This window comes from Varanus komodoensis, unplaced genomic scaffold, assembly GCF_004798865.1.
Source record: "Varanus komodoensis strain SLA01 unplaced genomic scaffold, ASM479886v1 scaffold69, whole genome shotgun sequence".
In the NCBI taxonomy this organism is placed as follows: Eukaryota; Metazoa; Chordata; class Lepidosauria; order Squamata; family Varanidae; genus Varanus; species Varanus komodoensis.
In genome coordinates this window covers 2,877,015-2,890,233 of record NW_025336334.1, presented here as the reverse complement: position 1 = coordinate 2,890,233, position 13,219 = coordinate 2,877,015, and the positions used below count along the sequence as shown (strand labels likewise).

General features: G+C 45.0%; 1 protein-coding gene across 3 annotated transcripts in view; it reads left to right on the top strand.

Moving 5' to 3' along the window:
• Nucleotides 1–1,811: 1,811 nt before the first annotated feature.
• KIAA0930 (KIAA0930 ortholog) overlaps nucleotides 1,812–13,219 on the top strand; it is a 65,754-nt gene continuing 54,346 nt past the window's right edge. For 2 of the 3 annotated variants that reach the window (XM_044450830.1, XM_044450828.1), the window contains exons 1-2: nucleotides 1,812–2,005; nucleotides 2,107–2,375. In XM_044450830.1, the coding sequence (XP_044306765.1) occupies nucleotides 2,228–2,375 (148 nt within the window). In that variant the 5' untranslated portion in view covers nucleotides 1,812–2,005; nucleotides 2,107–2,227. The remainder of the gene's footprint in view (nucleotides 2,006–2,106; nucleotides 2,376–13,219) is intronic. The other variant, XM_044450829.1, reaches the window with a different exon arrangement.

Below are 13,219 nucleotides of genomic sequence, written 5' to 3'. Positions count from 1 at the left end.
TATCTATCACCTGGGTCTTATATAAATGCCCTGCGCAAAAGTCCCATGGACTGTCATTGTGCACTATTTTTGATGTGCTATAAGAAATTTCTGTGACTGCCAGAAAGATGAATTATGTGGATCCTAGATCAAACCAAGCCAGAGCTTTTGCTAGAAACAAAAAAGACAAAGCTGAGGATGTTGTAATTTGAACACATCAAGGTGAGGCAAAACTTCCTTACAAAAACAGTCATCCTAGGGAAAGGTCAAGAGCAGGAAAAGAAAGGAAGACCAATTACAAGATGAATTGATGCCATAAAGGAAGCTACAGTTTGGAATGTACATGGGCTTAACAGGGCTATAATGGAAAGTAGAAATTGGAGAGCTTTGGCACATTGCAGCAGTGTTATCAATTTACCCCTGCCCTAAACAAAAGTAGTTGTGTTATGCATAAAGACCCATTTAAATTGATAAATGTTACAAATGTTAATCAGGTGGTATTTGTGTTCCAGCAAAATTTGTTTACAACAAACCATTAAAACACAAACTAAAATGCACTGCAGAATAAAAAACGGGTGGGGGTGGAAATTGACACATTAAAAAAAATAAAGCCACACTTTAAACACATTTATAGTTGCTCCCTCCCATCAGGTCACTTCCAACTTATGGTGACCCTATGAGTGAGTGCCTCCAAAGTTTCCTCCCCTTGACAGCTCTGCTCAACTCGTGAACTCAAGGCTGTGGCTTTCTTTAATGGAATGGATCCAGCTTCTGCCTCCAACTTTCCCTAGCATGTCTTCTGCAGTGACTCTTACCTTCCCTTGATGTACCTGAACTACAACAGGTTCAATGCTGTTACGTCCACTTCTGGCTTGACTTGATCGAAGATGTACTCGTTCATTTTAAATACTGTGTGGAGGAAGTACTCTCAGTGTTCTCCCTAAATGATGGCCCTGGCTTATTTACTCAGTTACAGTACTCAGGTGTTCCTGACTATTAATGTCCTCCTTCCTTGGAGACTCAACAAAGCCTGAAGCAGTGCAACATCCCAAAATGTGTGAGCCCTTTTGAAGGATTCAAACTGAGCCTTGGTCGTTAGGGAGAATATAATACAACGCATCCGTATGACAGAACCGTGCGTGTGTAACGGCGATTCACTGCGTTTCATGTGGTTCACAACGAAAACAGACACCTCTCTGCCCCCAAGCAGTTTAAACACAACTGCTGCTGGTGACAGTTTGGAAATGAGGATGATTACATGGGTCAAGCGGGCTCGCATTATGCCTGTTCAGAGCCAGCAGTTCTATTATTACGCTAACAATCATATGCAGCCCATTCTGGGCAGGAGGCGACCTACACGTTCAGCCGCAGATACGGGCGCTCGGGGACCGGCGCTCAGCAGCCGCTCAAGGGCACTCGCGACTTCCTGGCCCGGAGTCTGGATACGGAATCCGAGGGGTACCAGGAGAACGCGCGGCCCTCCGTCAGACGCAGCGCCTTTGTCTCGCTCCTGAAGAGAGAGCGGGGAGGGCGCCCAGCCTCCAGGAAAGGTCCGGATGCAATGACTTCAGAAGCGGGGCCTCCACGCCCCTTTTCTTTGTAGAGGACTAGCGCCGCTCCCCCATTGGCTGGGAGAATCGAGGCTGGTGTCTCTTTAAACCGCCTCTTAGTGCTGCATCCTGCCCGTGTTGCAGGAAGTGGCATTGATTAGAAAGAAAAAAAGCCAGAAAGAAAGCAGTAACAAGCTGCTTCTCAGCTGATCAGCTCATGATGGGAGGCGGAAGTACCTCCTAACCACGGACGCTTTGCACACAAACGGTGTTGCCCATTCAGTTGCCGCTGCGCCTGATTGCAGGCAAGAAAGGGGGCGGTTGGGCTAATTTCTTGCTTTTTGCAATTATTTTAAAGGGCCTACCCCTGCACCGCTTCCCTTAATTGCTATGCTGGAGTACTTTGATCGGAGAAGAAATAGCTAGCCGATCGTGTCTGCACCCCAGTCCCGTATAGTAGTGCTCATCTTCAAAAGGTAGTTAAAAAAAAAAACCTTTAATTTAAAGAACTGTATAGCAGCATAGCAACCCTCAGCCTCGCTTTATCTCGCCATTCTTTATTTTTATTACGGAAAAGGACAAATTAATGTTTTCCAGCATCGGGAGAGGAGAGAGGAAGGGGAAGTCGTGCAGCCGCCGCCTGTCTGGCTCTGTCTTCCCAGGCAGTCTGAGATGAAATTATTTTCGGGGGCGTTGGCATGGCATCCTTAAAGACTTTCGGGCAGGCTGGACAGAGCGATGCCGAGGAGAATGGAGGGGACCTGGATCGATCGCTCCAACAGATGCTAAGGGCGATAGTGGAGGAGAGGAACCGTATTACCATCCGTCACGAGATCAGTGGGCTTGGTGAGTGGGCGGTGGCTTTTCGGGTGCGGGGTGGGGGGCCAGGACCACTGCAGGTTCCTTAACAAATGAGAGATCTCTGCCCCGATGCAGTAACGTAGCGGAGCACGATGCTGACATGGAACGGTTTTAAAGTGTTTCTCTTTGTCTGAGGCTTCCCTCCTTTTAAAACGGGCCCGGCTCTTGTCTTTAAGAGTGCGTTCTGCTATACACAGAAACTTGGTAGCGAAGCTTGATCATGTTATGGTCGTAAAGGGAGGGAGTGGGGGACTTTATTACGTTTTTTGTGTGCTAGAGCAGAAGCAAGATTAGCTTTTTAAAATAGTGTACCGGGTTTCTTCAGACTTATAGCTTTTATGGTGAACAGATGTTTGATTTATAGAAAAAGAAATACAAGTGCCCGAGTCTGTCAAGTACCAGTACTCAACACCATCCTTTCATATGGAAGTGCTTTCCCTGATAGGGGGATCCCCAGTGCACTCTGTGCCTGCTTAAGGGCATGAAAATTTTTCCTAATTCATATGTGTTGGAGGTTAAACTAGCATTAGAAACAGTCTACAGACATTATTCCTGATACAAAGGAGAACCATGCAGCTTGTACTTCCTTTTTATTTTTGAAATTTGTTGGGGATTTAAAAAAAATCTTAAAAATTTCAGCAAATCTTGCTTTATGGCAAAGTGCTGCTTCCCAAATTTTCTGCACAGCTGATAAAGGTTCAGCCACACTTTCCATCTCTTTTTCTATGAGGTTTAAGTTGCCTGTATCCAGTATGCCTGTTTATCAAGTTCATTTTTTTCCCTTCAGGGTCAATTAATTCTTTCTAATGACCACCACTTGTAAGCTATCTGCAGTTGTTAACAACTGCTAGAATATCCACTCTCCTAAAGTGTGGGTTGAAAGGAAAAAGGTGAAATCTATTCTGTAGCTGTTGGCAATTAGTGAATGACAGTAATAAGTGCTAAGTAACCCATATGAAATACTTTTAAGTATGTAAACTTGATAAGTTTTCAGTGTGCTAAGTGAATCTTAGGAACCCAGTGTTTGTCCAGAAATGGCTACCAGGCCTAATAGTTTGCAAGTCTGGGGTTTCAGTATTATTCACAGCTTCTCTATTCCCAGTGATACTTTTTGCAGTACAGCAGTATGTGAATCACTCAAAGCCTTTGAGTTGTGCTGGCAACCCTAGATGTGAAGCAAAGTTTGTTTTATTTGCCCATGCTGTGATCAGGTGCTTATTCTTTGGAGGGCTCAAATGGGCATTTCACCCATGGCAAGGAAGAATTCTCTCCAGTAAGCAAGACCTATGTAAACTGTGAGGGACTTGTGGTTTTTCTTTTCCTTTCAGTCTGTCTTTCTGTCCTGATGGCCTGCATTAGTATGTTCGAGCTACTAAACATTTTGCTGGGCTAGTAACCAGGATGAGAGAGAGAGATGGAAGGAGACAGCCAAGGAGATAGGAAATGGTATAGCTATGTCATTCCGATGGCTTACTGGAAAGCACTGCAGTATGGTACTTCAACTAAAATCCACACAGCTTGATTTTTACCCTTTTGTTACCACTGTTCACTTGTACTGACTCCACATAACTTGTATTTCTCCTTTTCAATATCCTTTTCATCTTGTCATGAAATATCCTGTCTTGTCATGCTGATTGCCATAATATATGGTGCATGGGTCCTATTGTCAAAATAGCTTGGGAGCAGGTACAATTTGTATGTGTGGACTGTCTTACAGCAGAGATCTTGCATCATGTTGAAATGATTCATTGCCATCTGTGAGGGAATTTGTTAAAGTACCATTGACTTCATTTCTTTGGGGAAGAACCCACAAATGGAATCTTTACGCAGAGAGAATAAAGCTTGCTGAATCCTTCGGTTTCTAGAATGCAATATGGGCAAGGGGCTCTTCCCCCCTCTCCAGAAAAGATACAAGATCTTTGCACAGCAAATCGGAATCCTTTGTAGGTTGTCCCTGTGTTCATTCAACACCTGTTATACATGCTGATACTTTGTGTTGCCACAGGATCTAGTCTAATCTTGGTGTAATTGGGTTAAGAGCTTAAAGTAATCTGTTCTTTATTTTGGCCAATGCCCTTTGAAGAAATTGGTCAACCTCATAGCAGCATTCTTTCTTTATACCCAGGCTTTATAAATAAGTTGTTGTAGAAGACCAGTAATGGCAGGCAAGCAAACTTGAAAAGAGAGCTTGCCTACCCTTCTGATATTCACATGCAGTGGGCAAAGTTTGGTGAGTTCTGGGCCCTTAATATTCACAGAAGTTGACAGTGAGGCCCCATAACCTACATGAGATGAGTGTGTGCCCTAGAATGCTTCCCAGAATGTTTGGTCATTTCTAGGCAGCCTTTCATAGAGTGATTTGTTTGGAAGGTATTGGCCAAAGGTTGAAAATTTGAAAACCAGTGATATAGAAAATCAGTTTGTCTAATGTTTCTGCAACAGTGTTTTATTTTAACACTAGAGGAGCAGTCTGTCTGTGGTTGGCAACTTTTTAAAAATATGTGCTTACTACATGTGCAAATATTTTCATAATTTAAAAAATCAGCCATACTCATGCAACCATGATCTACTTTTGATGTGAAAAATGGAAGCCTCAGCTGGGCAATGCCCTGGGGGTACCTTATGTCAAAGTGCAGCAGCCCCCAACACCTGACATTGACCCAGCAAAGCGTCAAGTAGGCCTTAAAAAACAAAAACAAAACAAGTGTCCAAAGGCAAGCTGTCAAAGGGGATGCAAAACTGAAAAGTGCAAAAGTACATCCTACTTACCTTCTGGGAGAAAGCTATTTTGACAGCTAGCTGTCAAACTCTGTCTCCTTTTTGACAGGGTTAGGGTTGACAGGACAATGGGCATTTTTGGCAGGGACATGTATCTCTCCTTGCAACTTATTTTCCCTTGACAGCTCAGTTTTGACAGCTCTTAAGAGAAGCAAGTAAAAAAGCCTTGGTCAACATGGGTGCAAAAAAAGAATAATAAGAACAGTTGGCTGCCAGGAACTGCCCCCTCCTGTGTATTGCTTCAAGGGATTGCTAGGGGGTGTCAAACTGGAAATATTTCTGAACAGGGATGAGCATTGGTGTGCATAAACAGCTTGCAGTAGCAGTGGAGGACACCCAGCCTATGACAGTTGCCCCAAAGTGCTGTTTTGGCAATTGTGGCATAGCTAGTGAGGCTCGCTTACCACTTCACTGGCATTTCTCTTCACCTATGATGGGAATTGTAATTTTTGCATTTTAACTTATGTTTGTATTTTTAATTTAATGTTATAATTATTTTTTAACTTAATGTTGTAAGCCGCCCCGAGGCTTCGACGAATGGGGCGGCATAAAAATGTTTTAATAAATAAATAAATAAAATGATAGACTAACTCATTCTGAATGAAACAGAAAAAGGCATGGGTTGTCAGGGTGGCTTGTTGCCCATGAACAAACCACCCTGCAAGAAATAATATGGGTTAACAGGATACAATAATCCATGGTGACTTGTTCTTGTGTGAACCCTGTCCCTTTCTGACCAGTGGTAATGGTTCTTCCTGCAACGGTAATTTTAAGATAACATCCTAGCTTACCTTTCAGTTCTTATACAGCAGTCCTTGTCCCCAACCCTGTGCCATTGTTTGCCACTGCAGTTTATTGTAAGGGCTGAGATTTCTTTTGCATATTGTGAGGAGTATAATAGGCTATGGACCTATGGTGTCTTGAACTCACATATTTGTTACATTATATGATCCTCTTTTCTTTAGCTGTTCTTCTCACCCTTACTTCTGCCCACCTCATTTGGACCCGCCATGCTCTGAATCGGGGGCTACATAGTGCCTGTCAAGATCTAAGAGCCCTGTGGAACTGTCTTTGTGTGTAAATTGATACTACATATTATTCTGTGCCTGTTTCTCATAGTGGTTCATATTAGGAACTCTGTTAAAGAGTACTAAAAATAGTAAGAAGAAATGTATGTGGCCTAATGCATTTCTTTTAAGAGCATGTTGGGAAATAACTGCTAAGGAAGCCAGTATGAGTAAGCTGGGATTCCGCATGCAGTACTGTATTTTTCACTGTCAAAGTGGCTCAGAGCATAAACTTGTTGTTGCTCTAGCTTTAGGATGGCAGTTTTCCAATGAAGGCATATATGAATCTGCATATGATTACTTGGGTCAAATATATTCAGACCTTTCTTTCAACCTATTTCTTAGACATTCAAGATCATGGTCTTCCCAAGATAGCTTCCACCATAAAAACAGTCCAGTCCAGTATCTGACAAACTATAAAAGCACCTTAACTGTAAAACAAGCCAGTTAGAATAAAATTCAATTGTAAATTAAAGTTGTATCTTAAACAGGATATGTTTATGTGTTTTTTCACCCAAAGACTGGCTTTCACCCAACTTCACATGTCATGTGGCAGATGTACATTCTGTCATTTTATTTATTTATTTATTAAAACATTTCTATGCCACCCCATTCGCCGAAGCCTCGGGGCGGCTCACAACATGAAATAAAATACAAAAATAACAATATAAAATAAATAACAATATAAAATAAATAACAATATAAAATAAGTCGCCCTGGCCAGATAAAATAAGCAAATACTGTTAACAATTAAAATGACGCTTAAATAAAAAGGTCTTCGCCTGGCGCCAAAAAACAAATAACGACGGCGCCAGGCAGACCTCTCTGGGGAGCACATTCCATAGATGGGGTGCCACCGCAGAGAAAGCCCTCCTCCGAGTACCTGCCCTCCTAATTTCTTTCACGGAGCGTTCCTGGAGAAGGGCCTCTCCCGCAGATCTCAAGGAGCGGCCGGGCATATATGGATGTAAGCGCTCCTTCAGGTAACCAGGACCCATGTCAAAGTCTGAGCTAACTATCAGCTTTACATTTTTGTTTAAACTATGTACCCAGAGAGAGGTAGCATGAAAAAGACTTAAAGTATTGTGAGAAATGAATGTTCAACTTTTATTCTATGTTTGCTGGTGGCAGGTCAAGAACTAAGTATGCCCAGGGATATTTGAAGATATACCTACAGGTGGGAATTTCATTTCACCTTTTCCCCACAGGGAGAAAGCCTGCCTTTTTCTCCCACCCTTGCAATACGTTCAGCTGGCACACTTGCTAGTGAATGGAATGCCCTGTATTGCTTGCTCCACTCATTTTTCAGGAGGGCTGTTGGCTTTTCAAAAAAAAAAGGGTGTTTGTGGAAAGCTTCACATCATAGAAAAGCAGGCAGCACTGTGACCAGTCTTATGGCAGAGCCAACTGCACTCAGGCCTCTTTCTGTCATGCCACTGAGCATCACATTCCCCACACCTTTGCAGTTCTGTGGGTTAAAATTTGCTCTTATACAAGGGGTTTCTTCTGGATGCCAAATTCAGTGTCCAGTGCCATGTGCATATTGCCTTTATATGTAGCATACAGGCCTTGGCCTGTAAACCTGGCTTTACTACCAGAACCTTGAGCCAGATGGGTGACTTCCTGTTTTAAAAGGCAAATCTGTTGTGCTTCAGAGCAGGTGTGAGTGGACTTCATTTTAAAGGCAAACAATGGGGGGTGAGCATTGTTGGACACTTCACCCACCATGGGCTTGCTTATTAATATAAAGCTTCTATATGTTGCCTTAGCAGTAATTTCAAGGCATACAAAAGAATAAGCAGACAAAACACCAGCTTAACAGTAAACTACTTAAAATTATGATTTTTCTGATATTTTTATGAATTGTGTAAACCTCCCAGAACTTTGGCTGTAGGGGATATAGAATGAAATGAATACTACTAGTACTACTAATAGTTTTACAAATGTGTCAAAACTGTTTTAAAGAAATTTTTGACTAGTGTCTGTCCCTTCATGAGGACATTCCAAAGCCACCTCTGAAACTCACCTCTGTTGGAGATGGTGTTTAAAGAGTACTGGTTGATGATTTTAAGGTGCAGGCAGCTTGGAATGGGAGGAGGTACTCCTTTCTGGACTTGGCCCCAAGCCATTTAGGGCTTTAAAGGTAAGCACCAGTACTTTGAATCTGGCCTGGCAGCAATGACTAGGCAGTTCTCTCCCAATCACTGTGGCATGATGTAGCTGGTCAGCCTTGATCTATAGTTCCAATAACACAGGTGGCTCAGAAGTTGTAAAAGCCGGGGGACCAATCCTAGATTCTAGCAAATGTTTCCATTAGATATATTGCCCTGCAGTTTTAGCTAGCAATGTAAAGTTAGCACACTAAGCAGAAAATGGCAACAAATTATCATCTGGTCCAACAAGCTGATCCAAGGTATACATAGAAACATAGAAACAGAGCGAGTCAGAAGGGCCTTCCCGGGCCATCTAGTCTGACCTCCGGCACCAGCCGGCTCCGCTCATGACATGCCCACCATGTGGACGTCCAGACTATCCTTGAACACCCGCACCGATGGGGCCTCAACGACCTCTCACGGAAGCCCATTCTACACCCTCGTGGTCCCAACTGTCAGGAAATGCTTCCTGTCATCCAAATGGAACCTTGGCTCCCTGAGCTTTGCTCGGTTGGAGCGCGTCCTGCCTTCCTCTGCAGGGGCGAACAGGTCTCTACCCATCTCTGTGTGACATTCCCTCACGTACCTGTATGTTGCCAAAATATCCCCTCCGAGTCTCCTCTTCTCCAGGCTGAAGAGACCCAGTTCCCTCAGCCTCGCCTCATACCCCATACCCTGCAAACCAGCCACCAACCTTGTGGCCCTCCGCTGCACTGACTCTAACCTGGCTATATCCTTTCTGTAATGAGGGGCCCAAAACTGAGCACAATACTCCAGATGCGGGCACACCAGAGTTGTATAGAGTGGTAGTAATACCTCTCTTGATCTAGAAGCCACAATTCTGGCTATGCAACCAAGGGTGGCGTTCGCCCTCTTGACCATAGCATCACACTGCTGACTCATGTTTAGCCTGCAGTCAACCAGTACCCCGAGGTCCCTTTCACAAGTGCTGCTCTCCAGCCACTTGTCACCTAACCTGTACTTATGACAGCTATTCCTATGCCCCAACTGCAAGACCTTGCACTTATCCACATTAAATGCCATCCTGTTGTCTCCTGCCCATTTCCATAGTCTGTCCAGATCCTTTCGGATCTGGAGTACCTGCTCCTCAGTTGTGGCCACTGCCTTGGTTTTAGCATCATCTGCAAATTTGATCAGCAGACTGTTCACCCCTTCTTCCATGTCATTGATGAAAAGATTAAACAAGATCAGCCCCAGGTCAAAGCCCTGTGGGACCCCGCTTGTCACTGGCCGCCATCCCGATGATTCCCCACTAATGGTTACCTTCTGCTTTCCGTCAGTCAACCATGCCCTAATCCATTGGACAGTACATTGGTCTATCCCAAAACTCCTCAGTCTCCCAACCAGGATATCATGGGGCACTTTGTCAAAGGCCTTGCTGAAATCCAGGTATACCACATCCACTGCATCCCCTCCATCTAGCCATCGCAAAACCTTGTCATAGAATTCCACAAGGTTTGTCTGGCAGGACCTGTTATTGTGGAAGCCATGTTGTGTGGACGCCAGCCTCCTTCCCTATCTAGCATCACTAGATCTCTTGCTGTTATGAGCCTTTTCATTGTTTTTCCTACAATGGACATAAGGTAACTGGTCTGTAATTCCCCATGTCCCTTCTACTACCCTTTTTGAAAATTGGGACCACTGATGCCACCCTCCAGTCCTCTGGAAGTTCACCTGTTCTCCATGAGGCCTCAAAAATGGAGGCCAGTGGGTGTGAAAGAACCCCTGCCAACTCTCTAAGTACTCTCGGGTGTAACCCGTCAGGGCCTGGCACCTTTGTAATGTCCAATGCCCTGAGGAGCCCCTCGACTTCAAGGGGGTGACTCTAATCTGTGCCCCTAAGTCCCCAGACTCATCTAATCTCCTATGTGTATATCCCCCATCCTGCTTTGGGGAGAACACAGAGACAAAATAGTCATTTAGCATCTGTGCCTGTTCCCTCATATCAGTCACTGGATCTCCTTCCTCCTTATTTAGTGGTCCCACCTCTTGTCTCTCCTTCCTCTTCCTATTTACATGCAGAAAGAAGCCCTTTTTGTTGCTCTTGATATTCTTGGCTCATAATCAGCCTTAGCCTTGCAAAGAATCCTTCTGCAACAGGCCTCCTCCTCCCAGTATACCCTTTTGTCTATTTGCCCCAGTACCCATTTCCTGCGCAGGTTCCTCTTGCATCTAATCCCTCTAACCACCTCCTTTCGCATCCATGGTGGCACTCTCCTCCGCCTCCCACCTTACTGACTAAAGGTATTGTCAAGGTTTGCGCCTCCAAAACCTCCCTTTTGAGGGCCATCCACCCCTCCTCAACTCGCTTACCTTCCAGTAACCTATCCCAGGAGACATTCCCCAGTCTGGCCTTCAGTTGGCCAAAGTTGACCCTCTTGAAGTCCCAGCTCCTATGCTCGACCTGCCGCATGTCCCCGGTCCCCTGATCTCAAAGCAAAGGATGGAGTGATCACTCGCATCCAGGGCTCCCCTAATCTGTACTTCACCTATCAGCTCCTCCCTATTGGTCAAGACCAAGTCAAGGATGTTCCCCCCCTCGTTGCCTCTCGGACCCTCTGTGTGAAAAACCCTCCCTCTATAGCTTCTAGGAAGCAACGTGACCTGGCTGTCACTGCTGAGTGAGTCTCCCAACTAATATCTGGGAGATTGAAATCTCCCATAATTACTGTGTCTCTCCCCTGAGATATCCTTAGAATCTGGCCTGTCAGGACATCATCCAGGGTCTGAAGGTGACCTGGAGGGCGATAACATACCCCCACTGTCAGGTCTCTTTCCCTGTCAAAACCCCTAAGTTTCACCCAGACTGCCTCTACCGAATCCCCAGCTGTGCTGCATTCTATCTCACTGCATCCTATCCCTTTCCTGACGTATAAAGCCACACCCCCATCCCTCTTTCCCTTCCTGTCCTTTCTAAAAAGGTGATACCTTTCTATGTTCACATTCCAGTCTTGCCTTTCATCCCACCAAGTTTCTTTGATTCCCACCAGGTCATACCCTCCTATTCCCAGGAGAGCTTCAAGCTCTTCCTGCTTATTTCCCATGCATGCCTCCCCAAGTGGCCTCCCCAAGTGGAGAGAACCTGTTTCCCAGCTCTGGATTGGTGCCAGGAGAAGGAGGAGTCTGTGCTGGCCTCCTCCTCCTGTGAGTGACATACTTCCATGTCTCCACGGCTGCTCCTCCTGTGGCCTCTCCCTCAACCCTCTGTCCAGAGTGGGGCTGCTCCCGGGTGGCCTGGAGAGCTCTCTCGGCCCTCAGGCACCTCACCTCCTCCTCTAGTAGGGTCACCAGCTTGCACCGAGGGCAAGTGTAACCCTGCCTCTCCCATGGGAGAAGGGCGAACGTGTCGCAGCTGTCGCAGCGGACAGCAACACCTGTGACTCCTGCCAAGGCCATCTCCTGGTCTGCCATTGGGATCCTTTCCGAGACCTTACCTTGGTCCCCTGCCTTGTTAGTCCTGCAGTTCCTCTCACTCGCCCAGTTCTCCCAGACAAAAACCCACTTGCACGCACACACAAGGATAAAATAAACTTACATTTATAAAATAAACTTAAATTTAAATTGGAGGAAAAACAAAGCACAGCACAGCACCAAAAAACAAAACAAAGCAAAGCAAAGAAAGAAGGAAGGAAGGAAAGAAAGGAAGAAGGAAAGGAAAATAAAGCAAAAAAAAAAAAAACCCTCTGTGTCCCAGGGAAGGGAGTCCCCAGACAGCCCGGACCACAGCTAAGGGATGCAGACAAGGGACAATGCCTTATCGGCCCCTCAGGCTGGTGGCCCTGCCTGTCTGCTTCCTCCTGGCTCCTCTAGTCTCTCTGGCCCTGCCCCCTTCCTCTCTGCTGCTCCTGGCCCTCTGCTCCTCTGCCCAGCTCCTACCTTGCCATCGCCAGTCCCCTGGCCACTCAACACTCTCTCCCAGCCTGTGCCTCTGCTGCTCTGACATCAGGCTATCCATCCAGTTTTTCCAAAGAAACATATTCTTGCCAGTTCTTAGATCTGGACTTCCCCATGACATTAATTTTGCATGTGAAAATAAACCAGAGAGCAACTGTTGTGGAAATATAGCTGCTTCTCAAGCTGCCGCAAGTGGAAGAGGCACTTTATCTATTTTGGTGTAATAAGAGCCCAACACAATCCATTTGGGAAGAGGATCCAAACTTGAAGCTTCTAGAATTGACTAGGCAGAGGAACTGACCAAAATCTTGTGCAAGTCAACTGACTGACCCAATGTTAGAGAAAGAGATCAAGGAAGCCAAATCTGCCCTCTTTGATTGAAAGTTGCATCATCTGTGGTAGAGAAGAATACAAATTTACAAAACAAAAGATTAAGCTTCTGAAAATACTTGTGAGGTATGAATAAAGAAAAAAATAAAACCGTCTGAGGCATTACATTCATTTTAAATATATTTACTCTACCCATAGACTTAGCTTCAAGAATGCCCCTCTGTCAATGTCCCTTGAGATCATATTAATAAGTAATTATTCAAATGAGACTTCAGACACCTTAAAAGGTAACACATTTATTCCAGCTTAAGTTTTTGTGGACGTTATCTACCTCGTTAGATGCATGAAGGAATTACTTCAATCTGATGATGTGTGTGATATTCTACAACTATTTATTTCAGAATAATTTTGCTAGTCTTTAAGGTGGCACAAGTCCCTTAGCTGTTTCCACAGCCTTGGGTAACATGGCCACCCCACTGGATATGATTCAGATGGCTAGCAAAAATAAGGTTCAGGCACCTACCTGACTTCCTCTGTTTTCCAGCTCAAAAAGAATTCCCAGAAGGGGACCAGGAAGAATGCATCA